The sequence below is a fragment of the Panicum virgatum genome, chromosome 5K, assembly GCF_016808335.1.
Source record: "Panicum virgatum strain AP13 chromosome 5K, P.virgatum_v5, whole genome shotgun sequence".
NCBI classification, from domain to species: domain Eukaryota; kingdom Viridiplantae; phylum Streptophyta; class Magnoliopsida; order Poales; family Poaceae; genus Panicum; species Panicum virgatum.
Window position 1 is genome coordinate 56711169 of NC_053140.1, and position 16390 is coordinate 56727558.

General features: G+C 48.9%; 2 protein-coding genes across 2 annotated transcripts; one reads left to right on the forward strand and one right to left on the reverse strand.

Moving 5' to 3' along the window:
* The first annotated feature begins 5056 nt into the window (after positions 1-5056).
* LOC120708855 (receptor protein-tyrosine kinase CEPR2-like) lies at positions 5057-10421 on the forward strand. The gene is made up of 3 exons (XM_039994277.1): positions 5057-5289; positions 6779-9342; positions 9751-10421. The coding sequence occupies exons 2-3, from the start codon at positions 6801-6803 to the stop codon at positions 10119-10121; spliced, it is 2913 nt and encodes a 970-aa protein (XP_039850211.1). The 5' UTR covers positions 5057-5289; positions 6779-6800; the 3' UTR covers positions 10122-10421.
* LOC120708856 (amino acid permease 8-like) lies at positions 10422-12887 on the reverse strand. Its single transcript, XM_039994278.1, has 6 exons — positions 12718-12887; positions 12340-12573; positions 12096-12189; positions 11594-11948; positions 11197-11421; positions 10422-11048 (listed from the first exon to the last, which is right to left on the reverse strand). The coding sequence occupies exons 1-6, from the start codon at positions 12785-12787 to the stop codon at positions 10617-10619; spliced, it is 1410 nt and encodes a 469-aa protein (XP_039850212.1). The 5' UTR covers positions 12788-12887; the 3' UTR covers positions 10422-10616.
* Positions 12888-16390: the final 3503 nt, after the last annotated feature.

The window sequence follows — 16390 nt, forward strand, 5'->3', positions numbered from 1 at the left end:
AAGCCCGTGGCAGTTTCAGTGGCGAAGAGTGGGGCGACCAAAGAGGAGCGAGCTCGAGGCGGGGCAGAAAACCTATCATCTCCCAGAAGTTTTTTTTTGCAACGTATCTTCCAGTGTTTGAGATTCGTGCAATCATCTACAACCAATAAATCTACCCACAAACCCTAACCCTCCCATGCCTCCTTCCTCTCTCGTGCCCCACCGCCACCCATGGCTGCCGCTGCGCCCCGCGCGCCACCCCGAAGTCCCACCACCGCCGTGCCCTGGAGGTCCTGGAGGTCCTGCCGCCGCCGCCTCCGGCCTCCGCCGCACCTTGGCCCCCGCGTGCCGCATCCGGCCGCCGCCGTGCCCTGGAGGTCCCGCCGCCGCCGCCTCCGGCCTCCGCCGCACCTTGGCCCCCGCGTGCCGCATCCGGCCGCCGCCGCGCCTCAAGCCGACGCGCACCGCCGCCTCCAGCCACCGTGCGCCTCCGCCTGGGCCCGCGCACCGCAACTTGCGCCACGCTGTCGCCCCATGCTCCGCGCCGCTGTTGCCGCTTGCGCCACGCCGGCGCACGGGCTCTGCGCCGCTGCCTCGCCGGAGAAGAAGATGGCTCGTTGCGTTTAACATTTCGAATTCAACATTCCATGATTCCAATTTCAACATTTGTTTATATAGTTTTCAACATTTTGCTGTTAAATATTGAACCTATTTAAAAAAATTGTTGAGTTAATCCTATCAAAATGTTGGACATATTTGCAGCAGCTAATTGGGCCGAATGAGCTTTAAAGATGAATAGTTTCTCCACCTTCCACAAGATGTATAGGAGCCCTGAGGCGGGGCGGAGCACGGCGCGCCGGCGCATTGTCCACGATCAACACGTGTCTCGGCAGCCATCGCCGCGCGGGCTGCTCCCGTCGCCGTACCTACATCCCCTCGGTCCTTTGGGGGCCCGGGCGCAACAGCGGCACCGCACGCAGCACCTTGCCGGACCGGCGTGCTGCACGTGTCATGGACTGTGCCGGGCCCGGTTGCGCACGGCAGCTCAAAATCTATCCACCCTATCCAAGTGTCAGCGTTTAACCCCCAAAGTCGTTTTTTTTGTGTCAACTTGGTGTTCAAGTTCTAACGTGTTCCGCGTTCCGAGTGGTATAATAATCTCTCACGTGCTCCAGAGGCTTCAAGCGTGGACGATGTCCTCGATCGACACTGTGTTTTTTTCTTTTTTGAAAGATTCGATCGACACAGTAAAAGAAAAAAAATCTGCAGTAATAATCCCAACAGTAACAGCTTTGCACGGCGCGGACTAATCGACCGATCAGTTTGACTCGAGGGGGAATCCTGCCGAAAGATGGACGCTTGCCTTGCCCCGTCGTCCGTCGACCGTCGAGGAAGGGCATCCATAGCCTCGGAGTGGATCACAGTTGCCCCGCGAGGGCAAACGGCGAGTTGCCCCATCGGGCCGGAAGGACGACGAGTGATGGCGCCATTCCTGCCGCCGATGCTTCCTTTCCCTTCTTATTCCTCTCTCTCTCTCTCTCTCTCTCTCTCTCTCTCTCTCTCTCTCTCTCTGCCCGCTACCTTCCGTCGAGGTCGTGGCCATGGCATGGGCGCGGCAACGACGGCGAACGGCGACAGGGCGGAGGGGGTCCTCTTCGGCCACTTCCTTGTCTGCGCGCGACGTCGCCGGCCGGCCGGCCGGCCGGCACACTTTTTCTTTTGAGGCCTCCGACTATCCTACACGGCAGGAAGTGTCTCGCCAGGTCACCGATCGGGGCGGCGGCACCTCGCACTTTGGGGGCAGATCAAATCATTGACGCGAAGCGGATCATCATCATTGGAATCCGAAATGGAGTTATCGATGGTCCGCGCCATCCATGGACCATGAGCAATAATTCAGGCCGTGGCCGCGACGGATAATGGAGACCAGACGCTCACTACTTGCTCCGATCACGGATTCTGCATCCGATTTTTAAAAGAGTTCGGCGTGCGTGCCTTGCCGCCCAAAGACACTGCGGTTTGTCCCTTCTCTTTGCACGCAGACAAGCGCCTGTCTCGGACTTATTACTCTGATGTCTCCTCATACAGTCGCGTATACTGTCGAACGAGTGCAGGCGATCACAATCAAGTTTAGCTGTGATCGAAAGAAACTTTAGCTAGCTCTCACCGCTAGTTGGAGATCAGCAATAGCCCCCTGGCGCCGTGCTGCGTACTGCGCCCGACTCGGAGCTTTCATCCTTTTTCTGGAAGAAAAGACTGGTCCTTTGCAACGGTAAAGTGCTCACTGAATCATCGTGAGCTGGACCACTGAAGATCACCACGGCGAATGATCCGATATTCCGAGTGTAGCTGTGGAGACGCTGACTAGACAGACGGTAAGTGGTACAAGGTGATGAGGTGCGTTTCCACGGGTCTGAAGAGCTGGGGCGCACACTGTATGCTCGCTATCTGACCACGCTCGCACTCCGTGTCCACACACACCTCACCTTGCAGGTTGCCAGTTCTAACAGAGCAAGGCACCGAGGAGCGAGATTTCTCTGCTCCCAACAGACAGCATCGTTGTCCTAGGCACCTAGACCTTCGTCTTCACACGATTCTAGTGGCTGCAGGGCGGTAGTGCCACCAAAAGCAGGTGTCTCCTCAGTCCCCCCTGTGCTGGTCAAAACTCAAAAGAGGCTGCACACATACTATCATATCCTGTCCGTGACAAGAACATCAGGCCAGATTCTCCCCCCGGTCAATTCAGGTCGAGCACGAGCCAAGGTTGCCACGACACGAGTGCAATCATGGAGCAGGGCTGTAACTGTAACACACAGGCTCGCAGAATTTGAAAGGCATTTTTGTGGTCAGAGTTACTGTTGGAATGAAAAATATAGCTTTAGGTTTTGTTTAGATGCGTAAATTTTTGGGTGTAAAGTATTGTAACACTTTCGTTTGTATTTGGTAATTATTATCCCGTTATGGATTAATTAGGCTAAAAAAATTAGTCTCGCAAATTATATACAAACTGTGTAATTAGTTATTTTGTTTAGCTACATTTAATACTTCATGCATGCGTTAAAACATTCGATGTGATGAGAATCTTGTAAAGTTTTGGAATTTTGAAGACAACTAAACATGGCCTTGTGGTGTGTACTAGGACGTGGACAGATTCTCTTTAAACTGTTCACCAACAGCTGAAACAATCATTTTTCCTAGTCCTTGGATGCGTAGGTTGATAGATAGGCTTGAGGTAATTCCATTACTTTCCACCTCACTTAAAGAGTAGTAAGGTCAAAGCTCACATGCAAAACGAAGCATATACTCCAGCAGGAGCGTCCACTGCGGAAATAATTTAGGCTTGTCTGAAGAACAGATCAGCACTTGATCCTTACACTGTTCGCGATGCGAGCTGATGTAATAGCGTTCAGTGATGCTTGTTGTTTATGGGCACTGCAGTGCCCTTCCAAAGCCAACCGGTGCTTTTCAATCCGACAAGGGGCGGCCGCTTCCCTGCTCATAATCTGCTCCTGTGAATGGAACCCTTTCGACTAATCACGGGGCTACGTTCATGATCAGTTCAGAAAAGAAAAGGAGGCACATCACAATCCAATCAGACATGTAGATACAAATCAGTATTCTCTGGTCGTGTACAAAAATACTACTATAGATCGAGAGGAAGAGCTTATCTGACAGAGTGACACAGCATTTTGGCAGCGGAGAGTTCATGTGGCAGAGAGGAGGTTTTGCCTTGGCCTACAGGGGTCCCGCTCAGCAGCTTTCGGTTTGTTCTTTTCCTACGTCAAATAGGCCGCTCACGGGCTGAATCAGCAGATCTTTGACCCGAATATCAGCTTGAGAATTTTGGCTCCGCCATCCTTGTCTCGGAGCTTCCTTATCTGTCAAGATCCGATGATTGATTGGTCGTCCTTGTAAGCTCAGGATGCAGTTTTCTGGCATGCCAATGCAACAACTTCGTACAAGGCTAATATTCGACATGTCAACTTGATGTTCGAAGCTGAAATCCGCAGGAGAAAGAAAGTGAGGTTCTCAGCAAATTTTCTACGCAAGCATGAATCTTACCATTTTGACAATGCTTTTTTTCTCTCGAATACACAGGAAACCTGCGTGTCTTTTGATTAAAAAGAAGAATGATTAAAGTTAATACAACGCGAGTGCCGAGCAACTCAACACGACCACACAGGGTTTGGATTTCGACAATGTTCGGATGTTTTAGATTTTGATACGAACACTGTAAGAAGCCGGGCACCCAATAATGCTGGACCTAGATACTTCCATGCATCGGCATCCAAGTTGGGCGTAACACAGGTGGTCTGAAACAACAGTCGCTACAGGATGGCAAAATCCGATTTCGATGCGGGTGAGCATTTTTGTATGGCTCGTAAAAACCTGCTCCTGCAAACCAAGAGCCGAAGATGCCTTCCCATTTTCTTCAAGAAAAAATACGAGGAGGAAGAAGATGCGTTCCCGGCCGCATGGCCGTAGAGGTCTCCGATGCATGTACGGATCCTGCTCCGGAAGATTGGATGGGGAGGCAGACAGACGACACGGCCTACCTAGACCATGACACTAATAGTTTCTTCACAGTCTAACATGATCTCCAAATCTCCAAATCTCCAAATGCACGCGCGCGCGCGCGATCCCGCCCCCGCGTGAGCAGGGCCGTGCGGGCACCGGCCACTGGCGCACGGCCGAGGCCGAGCGGGCGGGATCCCAGCGGCTCGCGTCGCTTTCCGGCGAGGGGGGCCGAGCGGCGCGCGCCGTCCACAGGATGGGTAGATTCCGGCGCGCTCGGCGCGTGCGTACATTTTCTTGCCTCGTCCCGTTCGATCCGCCGCCTTGTTGCCTTGCGCGCGTGCGCCCGCCTCCGCATGCGGTGCGAATCGGGCGCGGGACGCAACGCGATGCGCGCACCGGACGGCCAGTGCGAGCGAGCTCGCCGCGGCGCAGGCGCAACAGGGAGCGCTCGCTGCCCGCGTGCGTGGCCCGCCGCGCCCCGCTCCGCTGCGCACCACTACTTGCTCCACTGGTCGCGCCCGCTCGCCGCCTCCTCCCCCCGACTCTATATCTACCCGGTCTCTCCCTCCCTCCCGCACCCATGGCTTTGTCTCCAGCAGAGGCTAGGGAGTTCTAGAACCTAGGCTGGCCTCGCACTAGCTACTTTGTCTTGGTCCAGTCTCTGGTCTCTGGTCTCTGGTGGCATCCTGTCCTACCTGGCCATGCACTTCCATTTCCCGGTTCTTGGCTTGTATCCCTGATCAACTCAGATTCCCTGGACGCTCGAGTTTCTGGCTCTGCCATCTCATATCTGTAAGTTCGATCTGAACTTGTATGTCTTCCAATTCTTCCATAGCCATTGTACGGTTGCTTTGCGCATTTTTTTCATTGGTTCACTTTCACTTAGAGTAGCATTTGTTAAACTGTAAGTTTAGAGGGTGCCCTGTGGGAGGCTACTAAGTCTTGTCAGAAAATAGAGAGCGAGTAATCAGAAAGAAGTGAGTGAGTCTCCAATGCTAATATTTCATTGTGGAACTGGATTCATAAGCAGTGGCCCAAACATGGTGTGGTAGTCAGTAGCAGTCAGTCATATGATGCATAGGCTACGATTTTGAGTTGGTATGGCGAGTAGGAAATGGAGGTTCAATGTTCCATTCCATGGTTCATGACATTGATATGTTGGTGTTGCTTAGTACTCGACAGTGCTTGGATTGGCCATGTTAACAGGATGAACGACCAAAGTTAGAAATACAACATAACCACCTGCAGATCATATAACGAAGTGTAATTTTTTTCCTGAGCAAATATGGCAGGTTCTCTGCTTTTCATTGATAGTAGAAAGCAAGTAACATATGTACTATATTTTCCTACCACTATGTTACCTACATACAAATCAGATATTCATATTCCTATAATGTCACCGCGCTATGCTATCTGCGCCTTCAGGTCAGCGCATCATGTTGTCTATGCGCTTCTCTGAATGCCTCAATATTAAAGCTGGTGATTGTTGTCAGTTGCTCATGTGTCGCTGAAGTGTAATTTCACAATTTTCACCGGTTCATTGTATATGGACGTGTGGTCCGCTAGGATTAACTGTATTAAAAGTGCTAGAACTTTCACATCATCCTCATGAGCTACAAAAAGTACCACTAGACATTAGACAACGGCCTTGCATGCTAGTGACTGCTCTGATAAGTACCTTTGCTTTGATCTGGAATATAATCATTCACTCATCCGCTTGCTGGATGAGTTAATTGCTGATATATGAAGTATGAACATACACGAGACCTTAACCTTATGTTCTTCTAACTAACTGAGGGTCAGTGAAAAGGTAACGTGTATATCACAGTATCTGCTAAAATATCTGACTAGTTGGCATAATTCTGTGGTTAGCAAGGAATTTGATCATTGTCAAATATCTCTTTCTGAAAAAGAATAATCACCGTGCAACTTAGTGCTATTCAAAACTAGAGTATCAGAAACCATAGTCACAAATCAGTGACGAGAGAAGCACAGTAGGTTGGATAAAAAAATAATTCATTATGTTTTTATCACATGGTCCCCATGATCATTGAGTAGCTCGCTTTCAATAGAATGGTACATCCTTTCAATCCTTTCACACTTCAATTTCCTTCAATTCCTTTCAATGATCACTGTGATGCAAGTGAACTGCACATCCTTTTCATTTGTTTTTTCAACGTTAAATAATGTATACTTTTCTAAAATATCAAGGTATTATTAGTTTATTACTGTCATCAAATCCAGTCACCAGTGCACTTACGTCAGGTTTTCTTATTTTCAGGTAAAACAGTGCTAAGAGTGCAATGTCAACCTCAGATTTTAATATATATTTCTGGTTATTTCTCTTGCTATGCAATTTGGGAATATCAAAATCCCTACCTCTGGATAGAGACACACTTTTGGACATAAAAGGTTATCTGAAAGATCCACAGAATTACTTACGCAACTGGGATAAATTTCATTCACCGTGCCAATTTTACGGTGTTACATGTGACCAGGATTCTGGTGATGTCATTGGGATATCACTCTCAAATATATCACTATCAGGGACTATATCATCTTCATTTTCTCTTCTTCAACAATTACGCACTCTGGAGCTTGGGGCAAACTCCATCTCAGGAACTGTTCCTGCTGCAATGGCCAACTGCACAAATCTTCAGGTTCTAAATCTGTCAATGAACAGTTTAACAGGCCAGTTGCCCGATCTTTCAGCATTGCTCAACCTACAAGTTCTTGACTTGTCCACAAATAGTTTTAATGGGGCATTTCCGGTATGGATCAGCAAATTATCAGGTCTAACTGAATTAGGCCTAGGAGAGAACAACTTCGATGATGGTGATGTTCCAGAAAGCATTGGAAACCTGAAGAATTTAACATGGCTATTCCTGGGACAATGCAATCTTAGGGGAGAGATACCAGCTTCAGTCTTTGATTTGGTATCACTTGGGACACTGGACTTCTCACGCAATCAGATTACTGGTGTATTTCCGAAGGCAATATCCAAAATGAGGAACCTGTGGAAGATTGAGCTCTACCAAAACAACCTGACCGGTGAAATTCCTCAAGAGCTTGCAAATCTAACCTTGTTATCTGAATTTGATGTGTCTCGCAATCAGCTGACCGGCATGCTGCCTAAGGAAATTGGTGGCCTGAAAAAGCTGAGGATATTTCATATATACCACAATAACTTCTATGGTGAACTTCCTGAAGGGCTGGGGGAACTGCAGTTTCTTGAATCATTCTCAACCTATGAAAATCAGTTCTCAGGAAAGTTTCCTGCCAACCTTGGCCGATTCTCACCACTGAACACAATTGACATATCAGAGAATTATTTTTCTGGCGATTTTCCAAGATTCTTGTGCCAAAACAACAAGCTTCGGTTCTTACTGGCTTTGAGCAACAACTTCTCAGGTGAATTCCCTGGCTCTTATTCTTCCTGCAAGACACTTCAGAGGTTCAGAATATGTCAAAATCAATTCAGTGGGAGTTTTCCTCCTGGCTTATGGGGATTGCCTAATGCTGTGATAATTGATGTTGCTGGTAATGGATTTACTGGGAACATATCTTCTGATATAGGCTTTTCAGTTACTCTGAACCAGCTGTATGTTCAGAACAACAACTTCACTGGGGTGCTTCCAGTAGAACTTGGAAGGCTCTCCGAGCTGCAGAAGTTGGTTGCTTCCAACAACAGATTCTCTGGTCAAATTCCTATACAGATTGGAAGTCTCAAGCAGCTAACTTACCTTCATTTGGAACATAATGCACTGGAAGGGCCAATACCACCGGACATTGGTATGTGCAGTAGCATGGTTGACCTGAACCTTGCAGAGAATTCTTTGATTGGAGAAATTCCAGACACACTGGTCTCCCTCTTCACTCTCAATTCACTCAATTTATCCCATAACATGATCTCTGGTGACATTCCTGATGGTCTGCAGTCACTGAAGCTGAGTGATATTGATTTCTCCCATAACAAGTTATCCGGCCCAGTCCCTCGTCAATTCCTGATGATAGCTGGAGATGATGCATTCTCTGAAAATGCTGGCCTTTGTGTTGCAGACACTTCAGAAGAGTGGGAAAAAAGTGTCTCTAATTTAAGACCTTGTCAGTGGTCCGACAACCATCACAACTTCTCAACAAGACGTCTTTTTCTTGTGCTGATCACAGTGACATCTTTGGTTGTTCTCCTATCTGGGCTGGCATGTCTGAGCTATGAAAATTACAAACTTGAAGAGTTCAATAGAAAAGGGGACATTGAGAGTGGTGGCGGCACTGACTTGAAGTGGGTTCTTGAGACCTTCCATCCTCCAGAGCTTGACCCTGAGGAAATATGCAACTTGGATGCAGAGACTTTGATTGGCCGTGGAGGCACTGGCAAAGTTTACAGACTAGAATTGAGCAAGGGAAGGGGAACTGTGGCTGTGAAGGAGTTGTGGAAGCGTGATGATGCAAAGGTCTTGAAGACTGAGATAAATACCCTTGGGAAGATACGCCATCGGAACATTCTGAAACTCAATGCATTTTTGACTGGTGGAACATCAAACTTTCTTGTCTATGAGTATGTGGTGAATGGCAACCTGTATGATGCTATTCGCCGTGAGTTCAAAGCTGGACAGCCCGAGCTTGATTGGGACAAGCGGTGCCGGATTGCTGTTGGGGTTGCTAAGGGCATCATGTACCTTCACCATTATTGCTCCCCGGCCATAATTCATCGGGATATAAAGTCGACCAACATACTTTTGGATGAGGAGTATGAAGCTAAGCTTGCAGATTTCGGTATTGCTAGGTTGGTGGAAGGTTCACCACTTAGCTGCTTTGCTGGTACCCATGGCTACATGGCTCCTGGTAAGTTTTTTGAAGACTACTCTCCGTTTTTGCATAGCTGTAGTTACTGAACATCGCTCTCTACTATTACTGTAGAAAATATTTTGTCGGTGGAACTCAAGTGCTCTAGAATCCATTTTGACTTGTATTGGTAAATAACCTAGTCAAATGAAATGGTGCACAAATTGTTAAACACTCTAATTGCTAGTTGTCACTTAAAGACGGGTGCAAAGTTCTTAGTTGCTCTTCTACAATTTCTTAATGATCTGGTACCAGTTATTAATAGTATATCATTTCACAAGTAGTGTGTTCCATACTTACTCAGTAATTATCATTTATTCCTAAAAACTATGTAGCTGTCAGATGCATGTAATTTAAAGATATTAGTCTGAATATGTCAGTCTCATGTCATCTTAAATCAATATGCAGAGCTTGCGTATTCTCTAAAAGCGACAGAGAAGAGCGATGTTTACAGCTTTGGTGTTGTACTGCTAGAGTTGCTTACCGGTCGTAGCCCAACTGATCAGCAGTTTGACAGCGAAATGGACATTGTCACCTGGGTTTCATTTCATTTGGCTGAGCAAAACCCAAAAGCTGTTCTTGATCCAAAAGTAAGCAATGACTCATCAGAGTACATGATAAAGGCCCTGAATATTGCTGTTCTTTGTACTGCTCAGCTTCCATCTGAACGGCCGACAATGAGAGAAGTCGTGAAAATGCTCATGGACAATGATCCAAGCTCCACAACTGGGAGGGCAAAGAACAAGAATGATAAGTTACAACAACATGCTTTTTCTTAGTAAGATATACTAGTAACAATCAGAACATCAGGGCCTCTAAGCACCCTGTAGCACTCATGGGGGAAGCTTATTAGGTCCTCAGACTGCCTGTGCCTGACTAGTGAATACAGTAGCAGGCTGGTAAAATAACGCTGAGGTGTAGCCTCTGCAAAGCATGTCTCCATATGTAAAAGCTTTTAGATAATATTCTGTACAAATTAGTATTTTGTACTGAAAAAAAATCTGTAAATATGTCATGCGTCCGTGTGATTAGTGCATTCCTTACAAAAGTTTGTGAATGAGGATAAGGTTAGTGCTTCATTTTAGCCATCCGTTTCTATTTATTAGAGTATGAACAATCTGAAGGGTTATTACAGCCGGTTTGTACCCGATATGTCAAAATCAGACGAAAACAGAGCACACACAATCAGATCAGAGCATGACTACAGTCTTCTCCTACTTGGAGCAGATTTTTGCTATTGTACATGACTACAATGACTTCTAGCCTCTAGGGCTCTAGCTGACAGTTTTAAAAGGGTTGGAAGAGACCTTCAAGCTATCCACAATATCAGTTACAGAGCCTATACCCACTGCCACTGAAATCATCAAACAAACCATGCTCAAACCCTGCAGAAGATACCACTTCCTCCCCTTGGTGATCTTGCCTTGGGCAATGTGCATGCTTATGGGGAAGTAGACCGTCAGCGGCCAGAAGCTGAATGCGCCGAGGAGGCCCAGCACAGCGTTGAAGAATGGTATCATCATTGCCACCACAGTCGTCGCCACAACTATGACTGTCCTTAAGACGAGCTTGTATGGCGCTACGGTCACGGATCCTCGCTGCATCAAGGGGATGCTGACGGTGTATGCACTGTTGATGAACTTGGCTTCCGGCCACCGGGAGGCAGCCCACCTCTCAACTGAGGCGAATATAGGCTGTGCATAAACCTGCATTAAGAAAGGGCTTTAGCTTAAGCTGCATAGTTCACCCAATTCAGTTCTTTTATTTTTTGGGTACCTAGTTCAGTTCTGAATCTGATAACTGAAATTCTTCTATTCAGGTGTGCAGCAAGTTAGCAATCCGAGATGTGCTGACCTGGTATGCTCCAATGAGGTGGAGGATGAGGCACATGTTGGCAATGTCGACGAGCCAGAAGGGCCCTAATCCAGCCGCCGTCAAGATATTGCCGGGAGCATTTGAACCAAATGCAGCATACCCAGCACAGCCAACGGAGATGTAGAAGATGGTGGTGGCTCCAATCCCATACATTGATGCCTTCTTCATGGTCTTGTTCTCCGCTGGTGGTGACTTCAGCGTGTCCTAGAATCAGAAGTTCAGGACAGTTCAGAAAGGCACTATACTGACAAGAACGTCGTTACTCGGCCTAATGTTCTGAACCTATTTTCCTTTCGAAGCCACTGCAAATTATTCATTCAGAGCAAGAGTGGCTGCACGCTCGCCCTTTGTATTTCGAATCATGCACGCGGCGTACCTGTATCTCGATCAGTACTTCGGCAAAAGTGTAGGCGAAGGCAATGTTCCCCAGGGCCAGGAGCACGTTCCAGAGCTTCTTGGTCGAGGACGCGGCGGCGGCACCCGCAATCCTGCCCCCAAGACCGCCGCCGTGCGACACCCACTGCCCAACCGAGAGCCCGAGGCCGATGAAGGAGTAGGCGAACGACATGACCGCCGCGACGACGGACAGCCAGGTGATGTGCTCCAGGCCGGGGAACTGGGACAGCACCACCTGGACCACGCTGAACGCCAGCATCAGCACGGTCCCCGACGCGTCGCAGCGCGCGTCGGCGCCGCCGTTCCGGCGGGAGCAGTCCGTCTGCCTAATCGCCCTGCGTGACGTGCAAACAGACCAACAGAAAAAGGGAAAGAGGATTAGCACATCCTGAGTCACGATGATTCTTCTCTCTTTCTCTCTGTTTTTTTTTTCAAGCTTGTGCAGCGATTCAGAGGAAACTGAATGGGGTTTGGTTACTCACGCCATGCTTATGGTCGCGGTGATGGTGTAGCCGACCATGGTGCCCCACAGGTTGACGTACTGGGCGATCCCGCACATGAACACCTCCCTGGGACCTGCGATTTCCAGGCATTGCGGCGTTCATCAGTAAAACGGCGCGAGGAACAGAGGGCGAACGTGCTAGTGTTCGTGCAGGTGCGGAGAGGCGGCGAGATGGGGGGGGGGGGGGGGGGGGGGGGGGGTGTTGCGCGGCGCGCGTACTGAACTGAGGTATGATCGGACGGCGTCCATGTAGGTGCGGTTCCTGTCTCCGGTGACGGGGTGCGGCGCGCGGTAGGCGTTGGCGAGCAGCGTGGAGGTGTAGTAGGTGACGCAGGCGAAGCCGGCGAGCGCGAGGGGCCCCGCGACCCAGCCCAGCTGCGCCACGCTCCACGCCAGCGCCAGCACGCCGGAGCCGATCACCGCCGTCACAATGTGCGCCGTCGCCGTCCATACCGTCCCTGCAACCAACACGAGAGGGGGAAAAAAATACCCCGAAGGAGCTCAACAACCCGAAAGAATCGCCGAAGTCTTGACCGATCCCCGGCACCGAAGCACACCAAAAATCCCCCGAAACATGGGGAGGGGAAGAAGGGGGAAGGCACCTGTCCGCTCGTGCTCCTGCTCGTAGTCGCCCCTCTCGACGTCGTCCGCCGCCGCCGCGCTCTTGTCCATGTCCGACCCGTGCGCCGGTGCGCGCGCCCCGGGTGTCCCGTGACCGCGGCAAGCGCAAGCGCCAGGGAGGGGGGAGAGGGAGGGGCCACGCGACGAACCGGGACGGGGTTTGGGCGGTTTATATAGGGCTGGGAAGGCGAAGCCAACACGGGGGCGCGCTCTGGCAGGACCGGCGCCTGGGCCTGTAGAACCCCGGCGCGCCAGTTCAGCAGCGGCAAGCCAACGGACTCCTCCTCTGTTCTTGCCTTCTTGGATATTGGGTGGAGCTCTCTTTCCCCTGGACCCTGGTATCGTGCAGAGTCCGAATCCCCATGCTCTGTTGGAATCATCAAATTAACGGTATGTTTAGTATTTTTTTTAATATCTCTGTCCATGTACGCCGTTAATTAGTCACAATGGACCATGTTTACAACGTGCCTTTCCACAACTTCTATGGACTCTGCACGAGTTTCGCTACTTGGAGAGAAAAGAAAAAAGGATTTCACACACACAGGTTTTCACGAATGCACGTGACCACTTCAACTCCTGCCGGATCCGGGGCAAAAAAATGTATCCTGCGTGCCGGATGGTGTGCATGGTAGAAAGTTGAGCTTTTGTGGCCCAGCCCTAGCACCCAGCTTAACGTGTGGCCGAGCTCCACTAGAAAGCAGGGGGGCGACGAGCTCGACCCCGCTTGGCAATTAGTAGGCCGTTGTTTAGGCGTGCATCATTTGCCAGCGCGCTTACGTGTTCCCATGTCTTGTTGTCGGGTCGCTCAGGGCACGGCGGTGGGGGATCGCGAAAACGTCCAGTCAGTGCAGCCGGCGAAAACGACGGGGATTGCCTCGTCTCGTACCAAAAGCACACGGCTCAGATCACACTTCACACTAGTCCAATGCACTAACGAGTAGTAGTATTATTTATTTATGCATGGCAAGCCCAAGCCAAGCCACCAGCAGTCCAGCACCCCGAATCGGGCCTGACGGTTTTGCAGGTGCCTCGCAGGCTCTCATCATGTCAGGGGATTAAAGCAGCAGGCGCCAAACAGCGGCGGCGCGTCGTCGTCATCGGATGAGTGGTGGAGGTCCATGCGGACCGCAACTTCCTTTCCCGTCCGGTCCGGCGAAGCGCATGGACGGACACGCTCGAATCGGCAAAGCCGGAGAGGGCACCGGATCAGCGTGCATGGGCGCCAGGTGCCACGCTGCCGCCGCGCACTCCGGCCGGCACCACGATTCGGCAACGGAAATCGCTGGCCGGCCAGCGGCGTGACTACACAAGCTAGCTGATCGAGGTCAGGAGAGCAGTGAGGGACTACGACCACACTGCAGGCTGACGACGTGCGCCGACGACGAGCACCGGCGCCGCCCCGGCCGATGCGGTGGGGAGCAGAGTGCCGACACCGGCCGGTTGTTGCGTCGCGCGCGGATCGATCGACGCCTTTTCACGGTCGCCATCGTCTGATCGATCGCCACATTGCGTTGCCATCACTCGTCGGCTATCAGAAGCGCAGGACGGCCGGGGCCCGGAATGATCGGCAGATGGACGCGGCCAGCGAGCGGGTGACGACGTGTACCTCACCATGGTGGACGCTGATCGAGTGAGGACTGAGGACTGATGAGGAGGTAACTTATGGCAACATGATACTACTTCAGCTGGCCACCTTAAACTTGCAGATTCATGAGCTTCTGTTGATAAGATCGCTGGAACTGGAATCATCCCTTTCGGGAGCAGACCACTGGGCACCTGGCTAAATTCCACTCTCTCTTAAAATAAACAACACGCAATAAAACATGGCATCGCAACTCTTTCACTAGTTCTTACTAGACCAATCTGGTAGTTCTCCTAGCGTGAGGAGCAAGCGAAAACTAAATAATGTCACAGCAATAGCAGCTTCGGGATGCCAGATATTCGACGAAAAATACACATCTTATATGCTTACTTGGAAGTGGATCGGAAGTAGAGACGTGGCAGAGTGCCATATAAGTTGTGACACTTGTTTAATTAAATGAAACGTGCAGATTAGATGTCGAGTATATGTGTTGTGATAGGATGGAATTATAGAATAATTACCTTTTTCATAGACAAATGGAACACATTCCACGGCTAGAAAACTGACCTCTAGTACTGGTCAGCAACTCCCCTTTAGTATCGAGTGGCTAACCGGTACTGCTTGATCATTATTAAATGTCACGCCGCCTCGCCATTTAGTACCGGCCAAAACACCCGTACTAAAGGTTTAGTATGGATTGGTATATAACGATCGGTACTAAATGACTATGCGCCCAAAAAATAAAGAAAATAATTGAGGACAGTCAGGAGGCCCCAGCAAAATTCATGCATAATACAACACCGACCAGTACTAAACGGCTTTGCGTCCAAAAAATGAAGAACAAAAATTGAGGAACAACCAGGAGGCCCATAAATTGAGGAACAACCTTCTGTGTAAAAAATAGAATATAATCTTACAACAATTTTAATATAGGATATTTTGTTAGCTCACCACCTACCTCCTGCATTGCTACTGTACCGGATAGGAACTTTGGTCACATGATGCATGGTCCTCTCCAGCAAAAAGCTGATCGCCCCCTAATAACTTCACACAATGATGGTAAAGCATAGAAATGCATGGGGATATATATCTGGGCGCCACCCTTGTCGACTGAATATGTCATTTTATGCTGAATTTGTAATTTCGCAATATAAACTTTGGCTTTGCGTACCCACCCACACACTCAGGATAGATGCTAATATTTTTTTAAATTAGTTCCGAGAAATTAATATATTTGTTAAAGTGAGGCGTCGTTCCTATAGTGACTTGGCCTAGTTTTTCTGATGTTTTTCCTAATGTGCTCTCATTGGGTATGATGTGTGTATGTGCATTATATATATGGGTGAGTGTGTGCAAATAAATATAAGTGTATGTATCTATATTGTGTTTCGAATAAAACTTTACATCCAACTTCTTTTTTTTTGAGATTATATCCAACTCGAATACTACACCTATAAAGTTGTAAAACCTTGATATATAGGAAGAACACAGCTCAGGTAAATATGTAATGGATTCATAACTGAAGTACATAAAGCATTTCTTCAGTGGTATATAACCGGCATCTTGTGTTTGGTGTGAATTAAAACTAAAGTAGTAATTTGTGGCATATATTCTTTCTGATGGTATTCTAGCTATTTGTCATCATCTATATGCATATAGGGCCTACCTGAGAGGATTGGATAGAAGTAATCATGCACATCTCCATCGACAGGTGATAACAATATGGTAAAAGTCATTGCTTGCCATATCCTCATCCAAAGCAAAACATCCTTATTAAAAGGTGAAGAAAATGTATGGACAAATCGAAGACAGCATAGGGCAAAAGTTCTCCAATGCAGCTGCGATTTTCTTGTTTTACACTTAAGGAGGCGAACATGGCACGGCACACAAGGATTCCAATGTATCTAGACACAATCGTGCGACACCATAGATTTGCTCCCCGCTCTTGCAAAGTGGCTGAATCGTGTATGCGCATTAGGCAGGGCAAAGTGATGCGACTGGGAATGCTGTGGCAAGAAAGAGAAGCTGATAATCATTTTAGCTTTGCTGCTTTTGTTGTGTACTGCGTCGAT